Source organism: Carassius carassius, chromosome 2, assembly GCF_963082965.1.
Source record: "Carassius carassius chromosome 2, fCarCar2.1, whole genome shotgun sequence".
Lineage (NCBI taxonomy): Eukaryota > Metazoa > Chordata > Actinopteri > Cypriniformes > Cyprinidae > Carassius > Carassius carassius.
Genome location: NC_081756.1, coordinates 7,164,325 through 7,172,985, shown reverse-complemented (window position 1 = coordinate 7,172,985; position 8,661 = coordinate 7,164,325). Strand labels below are relative to the sequence as shown.

Here is an 8,661-nt window from a genome sequence, read left to right as displayed (position 1 = left end):
TTCCAAAATCTATTTCATTTGGCACAGGCAAAGTCAATTCATCCAATGGCAAAAATATTGGTAAAATGTGCTTTTTTCCATTATCAAACTGTACTCTTTATTTTTTATTGAGGTATAGAAATGGTTTCAAATCACTTAAGTACACTATTGTTCAAAGTTTGGGGCCAGAAAGATTATTTAGACATTTATAATGTTACAAAAGATTTAAATGTTGTTCATTTGAACTTTCTGTTCATTAAAGAATAAAATGTATCATGGTTTCCACAAAAATATTTTGCAGTGCAACTGTTTTCAACATTGTTACCGTATTTTCCGGACTATAAGTCGCACTTTTTTTCATAGTTTGGCTGGTCATGCGACTTATAGTCAGGTGCGACTTATTTATCAAAATGAATTTGACATGAACCGAGAGAAATGAACAGAGAGAAATGAACCAATAGAAAACATTACCGTATCCAGCTGCGAGAGGGCGCTCTATGCTGCTCATTGCTCCTGTAGTCTACACTGAAGACATAGAGCGCCCTCTCGCGGCTGGACGGTAATGTTTTCTCTTGGTTCTTGGTTCTTGGTTCTAAATAAATGCAAATTATAGTCCAGCGCGACTTATATATGTTTTTTTCCTCATCATGACGTATTTTTGGACTGATGCGACTTATACTCAGGTGCGACTTATAGTCCGAAAAATACAGTAATAACAATAATATGTTACATATAAAAAAAATTTCTGAAGGATCATGTGACACTGAAGACTGGAGTAATGATGCTGAAAATTCAGCTTTTCATCACAGGAATAAATTACACTTTAAAATATATTCACATAGAAATCAATGTAATACAAGACTAAATATTTCACAGTATTATGGATTTGACTGGACAGTTGACGAATTAAATGCAGCCTTGATGAGCAGAAGAGACTTCTTTCAAAAACATTGAACGCTAGAGTATAAGGTTTCATTTCTGCTTTATTAGACTTCTGCCTCTCTAGAGAGCAGAAAAACAAAGCTGACTAGTTTTTGGAGCACAGCTCAAGAGCAGATCACAGTTCAGTGTTCATTCGAGTGAATATGAGTCACTGGGTTCTGCTCTTGAATGGCAGGAATCCAGGGGGTCATTGAAGGGGAAGGGGAAGTGACATAGACCCCACACAGAGAAATGCGTGAACGGCATGTGGCCAGGACTCATGGATCGCCGGAGGATCTGGGAACTGGTCTGAGTTTGGGAGAAATGGAAGTTCCGATGACGAACACTCTGGATTAAAAAGACCACGGACTGACGTTCTCAAGACCCAAAGGCATGTTTATGTTATTCAGCAAACATTCATCTCTTGTTTCGTGCTTCTCCATCAGTGACTGAATACTGATGGGGTACTGTCAGAATGCTTAAGGATCCATATCAAAAAGCTCAACAGATTTATGAAGAAACTTGCTGCACATATGACCTCATAAACTACATTTTATTTGTACATTTTCTGAACAAATTGAGTGTTGCTTAGCCCAGTTAAGCTCACTTAGAGGACTGTAGCATGTTCTGGGTGGTTATTAGGGTGTTCTTATGCGGTTGGTGCTAAAATCTTCCTCTTGAGGTTTAAAACACTTTTAGATAATTAGAAGATTTATAACACAGTTGTGTGGCCTTTACAGATAGCAAGAAAAGTTTATTTTAATTATGAGGTATGTTTCTATGCCTGGGTCACTATAAAAAAGTCCATACAATTTTGCATAAAAAAATGCATAACCTAAAAATATATTTTAAAAAGTACTAAAACCTAAATGTATGCTCCTAAAACAAATATATATATTAAAATATATACTAAAAGTATAAATATAACAGTATTTAGCTAAAATACTTTTAGCTATTTCATGATTTTACAAGACAATTTTGTGGATATTTACATATTGCAAGAAATATTGCATTTTAAGGCATGCATGTTTATGTATGGGTCATATTTACATAAAAAATTATTAGACATTTTGCATTAAAAAATAGAGCCTAAAATGTGAAAAAATAAATAAATAAATAAATTGCATTAATGAAGTAATTTTAATCCTAAAATGATGTTCATAAAAAAATATATAGAACAAACTGGTTGAATAAAATGGACCTGAAGATCTTTAACATATAATCTAGATTATTTTACTTGATTTACAGAAGACATAAGTGTTGGTTAAGCTTGTTGACATGTCTGTAGCATGATCTGAGTGGTTATTAGGGTGTAAATCCCTTTAAGACCTTTAGATATTTCAAGGATTTAAAATTCAACTTTGTGGCTTTTTATAGACTGCAAGAATATATTCCAAATTCCATTTCATTTTTTTAGGTATTTGTGTGGTTATAAATTCCCATGAAGTAACTAAAAAAAAACTCACCCACCTTAAAATTAAATAAAAAAAACAGTATTTCAGCTAGACTTACCAACTGTGTCACAAGGCTCATCTTTGTGGACGCAAAAATCTGTTCTAGAGAGAGAAAACAAGAAAAAAAGAGAAACAGAGAGTTAGATAAGAGGAAAGAAAATCACAAACGTTTTACCAACACAGTAATGAGATTGAAAAGAGAGCAAATGGAGACATCCTTCTCCAATTTTTCTCCTATTAATCTCACATTTGTCTCCTACAGAGTTTCAGAGATCTCAACAATATCTCAAACTGTGCTCAGACACCAAATTCTGCAGTCAAAAGTCTGAGATCTTACTAGGAACATTTCTCATCATTTCTTCCATGTGCAAATAAGTCTATGCTATTTATATTCACTCTATAACTATATACTCTTTCTGTATGCTGATTAATCACTTTTTGTGTCTTTTATTTTTTCCTAAGACACTTGATATCGGAGACTAGGTTGGCATTTAAAAGAAACTTTAAATTCACTTGTGTATTATTTATGTATCAGAGAAATAAACTAACCAGTTTCAAGACAACAAAAGCAAACATTAAAGACAAACAGCAAATAATCCCTAGTAAACAGGGAATGAAAAGCTGATATATAATATCTTGAGAAGCTTCCATATATCTGTGAGACAAAAGGCTCCTTCTGAAAATGTTTTGTGTTGTTGTGTTTGTTTGGATGCCTGTTGCCTGAACCTGATGGGAAAACCACAGCGCTGTTGCTAAAACTGTGTGCTCTTGTCCCCTCGTGTGGCATTCCTCCATCAGTCTAAAGATGAACAACTTCAAGTTCAACATCAAATTAATCACATCCTGCTCATTTGAACCAGTCACAATGCTAAAAAGAAGTCACAACAACCAAACAAGAGTGGCATGAACTCAATATGACAGCGATGGAAGTAGTGCGTTTCTGTGATTCTAATGCATAAAACCACTAACAAGCATTCAAGATTGACATTCAAACACACACACTAGGGGGAATCGCACAATGCCTGTCAAGAAGATGCCTGGGTTATATTTGTCCCCAAAACCAAAAGACATTTTGCATTAGGACATTTTTCTTTAGAATAAAAAAATGTATATAATTAACAGCAAGGTTAACATGAGTGTGCTGAGAATTATTTTAGAGCCCTATGGAACAAACTGTGAATGTCTACAGGACAGAGTTGGGTGTGAAATGACAAACAGATGCTTTAGAAGAGGCCGTTTTCCCACGCACCCATCTGATGATTGAACAAAGCATGACAGCTTCAACGTCAGCATCTGGGAACGAATCAATGTGAAGATATATGACACACATTTCAGGACTCGTGGAGAAGTGCAGACAGACAGAATAGGGCAGAAAGAGACGCCGAGAAACATACAGACACTAATGCAGCACTAGATGTCTGGATATCATCTAGACTTGCTTGCATTCACCCCCCACTTCCCGACTGGCCAGAATTCAAACAGATTCATCCCCACATTATAAGCAGAAAGCACATCTCCTCCCCACCACCAAAGGAAACCCATCCGACACCCAAGAAGATCTAAGAGACTTTGTATTTCTGCTTTCTCAGAGCTGCACCAAGTACTAACATGCAAACTAGGCAAGTTGCTTGCTAAAACACAATTAAATGAGCGCCTATGAATCCCTCAATTAGCCTCTGACATTGTGGATTAAAAAGCATTCCTGAATCTAGAGCAACCTTGTCCAATGTCTTCAAATCTGCAAACAACAAAGAGTTAAAGATGTCTGCTGTGCTTCCTCTTGTAATTGTCTTTGGCAGGGTTGAACTCTGGGGAGGCAGTGGTCGCAGCCTCAGAGCCTGTAATCTGACTTTACCAAAACCATTTTTGAGCTTAAACAATAACTAACAGGTGAGGAGGAGAGCCAGACAACCAGAAACTTCTGCTGTGGTTTTAAACACTGAATTGTTAACAAATAACAAGCAGGGATTGCGGTATCCCTGTTGGGGAGTAACTCAGTAAAACAGCGACATCACAGACTTCACTACATTACTCAACTCTTGCTGAAAAGCATCAAAGCTTCAAACTACATTTGCATTTATGCATTTGGTAGACGCTTTTGTCCAATGCAACTTGCAGAGCATTCAATGTACAAAGTTACATTTGACAGTTACAAATTGTACAAGTCTACAAGATACTAATTTCTAGTTTCATTTGTTGTATTTAGTGTTCATTTATTTTTTCAGTAATTGATCGTCTTAGTATATATACTATTAAATATACATACAGTATATGTAATAGTTAATTTCACACATTAAAACAGTCTGGTTTTGGTATTTACACATACTGCTATTATTCACGCATCAGCACCAAATGTGGAAATTCTTTGATGTCATTTACCAGAAATTACCTCTAATCTAGAGGATAGTAAGCATAGCAAGTTATCGGTAACTAAAGGAAGGCTATTGAAAATCCCTTTTTTATTATTTAAACACAGCTGAAATTAAAGTAAATATAAATATAAGATGTGCATTTAAACTTATAACACTAAATCTACGTATAATGGAAACTAACTGAAAAAAAGTTGAAGTTGAAGCATCAAAAATGACCAAAACTGCAATTAAAATAAATGAAAGCTAATCAGAAATGTGTCTGTGTGTGTGTGTGTGTGTACAAACACACTATATATACACACACTAATAAATAAAACAAACGTCTCGGTTACGTACGTAACCCTCGTTCCCTGATGGAGGGAACGGAGACGTTATTGTCGAACGACATATGGGGTCTCACTTGGGAGGCCAATCATCTCTGAATTTAAGAGAAAACGCCAATGAAAATTGGCTAGTGGATTAACATACCTGAGCCACTTCCCGTGCCAACGGGTATAAATAGGGCGACAGGTGCATCCACTCATTAGGTTTTACGCTGAGGAGCCGAGAACGTGTCCCGGCAACAGCGAACGGTTCAAGGTTGTGGCATGGAGACATAACGTCTCCGTTCCCTCCATCAGGGAACGAGGGTTACGTACGTAACCGAGACGTTCCCTATCTGTCGGTCACTACGAGTTATGTCGAACGACATATGGGGTCCTATGGAAAACGCCACAACCTGAACATCGTCACAACCCTGTGGCGCTGCAATTGTTGACAAGCCCTGGCGTGTCACAAAAGATACACTTAAGGTCGTAACCTTCCCAAAGCCCCAGCGCAAATTCACTGACCTTGGTACCGAAGGGGCCAAAGGGTGAGTACATCGCTGCTGGAGAAGGCCACGCTGCTGTTCCGCCCACATAAAGTTAATGGAAGGGATTTCAACCTTCAGAGAAAGATTGCTTCAAATCTTCCCTATTTGTTCTTTCAGCTGGCAAGACAATGGGGAAGCGAGCCTAGGAAAAGGTCGCTACGGAGACCACATCCTACCCGTAGGGAGGTGACATGTGGATATACCGATATGGACTGACCCAGGGGGCAGTACTACATATGGAAGGGGTCTCTGAGGCAGGTCCTACCTTGGAGTAGGGATGGAACGGCTGCCAGAAGAGACTGACAGAACGGGTCTGTCAAGGGAAGACACGGGTTTGCCAAGAGGGAAACCTTACCGTGGAAGAATACACATATGGGATTACCCGTAGGGAACCAAGCCATATGAACACCTAGCCCAGTACAGGGGCTGACCGGAACTCCGGGCATGCTAACGCCAGTACTGGGCCTGGCGACAGACTGCTCTGCCAAGTCTGACTGCCGAGGGTGCTGGAGGATGCTCGACCAGGGTACGCCAACCGGGGAACTCTACTGGGAGAAGAAAGGCGCTCACATCCCCGTGTTAGGGGGAATGGCGCAGCAAGCATGACACCCAGCCAGCCCTTCCCGCCAATTACCTGTTACCCAACACACGGGAAGAAACTGGCTCCACACGGAGGTTGTAAAACCTCGCAAAGGTGTTAAGTGTCGCCCAGCCCGCAGCTCGACAGATGTCTGCCAGAATGGTATGGGAATGGTAAGCCAAGGCGATGGCATCCACTATCCAGTGGGCCAACCTCTGCTTAGAGACAGCCTTCCCCTTCTGCTGACCTCCAAAGCAGACCAGGAGCTGCTCAGAGCTTCTAAAGCTCTGGGTGCGGTCCACGTATATGCGAAGCGCTCTTACGGGACACAGCGACGCCAAGGCTGGATCTGCCTCCTCCAGGGGCAGCGCTTGCAGGATCACCACCTGGTCTCGGAAGGGAGTGGTGGGAACCTTGGGCACGTATCCAGGCCGGGGTCTCAGGACAACTGAGAGTAGGCCGGCCCGAACACAAGGCTCTCTTCACTTACCGAAAATGCTTGGAGGTCCCCGACCCTCTTGATGGAAGTGAGCGTGATCAGGAGCGCTGTCTTGAGAGACAGGAACTTAAGCTCGACTGAATCCAGCGGCTCAAAGGGACCCCTCTGAAGTCCCGCCAGGACAATAGAGAGGTCCCAGGAGGGAATCAGGGGTGTCCTAGGAGGATGTAACCTTCTGGCACCCCTCAGGAACCTAACGATCAGGTCATGCCTCCCCAGGGACCGGCCGTCCACTGCATCGTGATGGGCTGCAATGGCAGCCACATACACTTTCAGGGTGGAGGGTGACAGCCCACGCTCCAACCTTTCTTGCAGGAAAGAAAGCACGACTCTGACCGGGCATCTCTGGGGGTCTTCTCGGTGAGAAGAACACCAATTCGTGAACAGACTCCACTTCAGAGCATAGGCCTGCCTCGTAGAAGGGGCTCTAGCCTGAGTGATAGTGTCTACCACCGCTGGGGGCAGATCACTTAGGTCTGCTGCGTCCCATCCAGAAGCCACACGTAGAGGTTCCAGAGATCTGGACGCGGGTGCCAAATGGTGCCAAGCCCCTGAGAGAGAAGGTCTCTCCTCAGGGGGATGCGCCAGGGAGGGGCTGTCACGAGGAGCATGAGTTCCGAAAACCAGGTCCGGGTGGGCCAATAAGGCGCAACCAACAGGACCTGTTCCTCGTCCTCCCTGACCTTGCACAGTGTCTGTGCGAGCAGGCTCACTGGGGGAAACGCATACTTGCGTAAAGCCCGAGGCCAGCTGTGTACCCGTGCATCTGTGCCCAGGGGGGCCTGGGACAGGGAATAGTACAACTGGCAGTGGGAGGACTCGTGGGAAGCAAACAGGTCTACCTGGGCTTCCCCGAATCGACTCCAGATCAGCTGGACCGTCTGGGGATGGAGTCGCCATTCCCCGGGGAAAGTGAGCTGTCGTGAGAGCGTGTCGGCTGCACGATTGACCTCCCCCGGGATGTGGATAGCGCGCAGCGACTTGAGCCGCGTCTGACTCCAGAGGAGAAGATGGCGGGCGAGTTGAGACATGCGACGTGATCGTAGACCGCCCTGTCGGTTGATGTACGAAACAGCCGCAGTGTTGTCCGTGCGGACCAACACGTGCTTGTCCAGCAACAGCGGACGAAACCGTCGTAAAGCTAGATGCACTGCCAGCAACTCCAGACAGTTGATGTGCCAAAGCAGTCAAGGTCCTGTCCAGGACCCCGACTGTCCTGCCTCTGAAGGAACTCAGGCAGTTCAGCACTGACTGGGCACGCTCGCTGGTGAGACGTGCCGTCATACTCACCGAGTCTAACTCCATACCGAGATAAGAGATTCTCTGCACAGGGGAGAGCTTGCTCTTCTCCCGGTTGACCTGAATCCCCAACTGACTGAGGTGCCGGAGCACGAAGTCCCTGTGATCGCACAACTCCTCTCGGGACCGGGCCATAATGAGCCAGTCGTCGAGATAGTTGAGGATCCTGATGCCCACTTCCCAGAGTGGGGCAAGGGCGCCCTCCGCGACCTTCGTGAAGACACGGGGGGACAGGGAGAGCCTGATGGGGAGGACCTTGTACTGCCATGCCTGACCCTCGAAGGCAAACCGCAGAAACGGTCTATGACGAGGGAGGATCGAGACATCTTTCAGGTCGATCGCTGCAAACCAATCCTGGGGCTGGACGCATTTGATCATGCGTTTCTGCGTCAACATCCTGAACGGGAGCTTGTGTAGGGCCCGATTCAAGACTCGCTTTTCTTGGGCACGTTGAAGTAAGTGCTGTAAAACCCTGTCCTCATCTCGGCTGGAGGGACCGGCTCAATTGCATCCTTCGCCAGCAGGACAGCAATCTCCTCGCATAAGACAGAGGCGTCCCGGACTGCCACCGAAGTCTCGAGCACGCCATTGAACTTGGGAGGTTGCCGAGTCGGACCGTCCGGATGAGCCAGCGTGACGGGTTGGGCAGCGAAAGCCACGCTCCCAGACTCTGTACAAGTGGCACCAAAAGGACAGTCGACATA

The 8,661-nt window shown here is 44.2% G+C and overlaps 1 protein-coding gene across 2 annotated transcripts in view; it reads right to left on the bottom strand.

Annotated features, from left to right (window-relative positions):
* Positions 1–8,661, bottom strand: part of LOC132101325 (A disintegrin and metalloproteinase with thrombospondin motifs 17-like) — a 121,396-nt gene that overhangs the window by 77,743 nt on the left and 34,992 nt on the right. For both annotated transcript variants that reach the window (XM_059506202.1, XM_059506213.1), the window contains exon 7: positions 2,413–2,456. In XM_059506202.1, the coding sequence (XP_059362185.1) occupies positions 2,413–2,456 (44 nt within the window). The remainder of the gene's footprint in view (positions 1–2,412; positions 2,457–8,661) is intronic.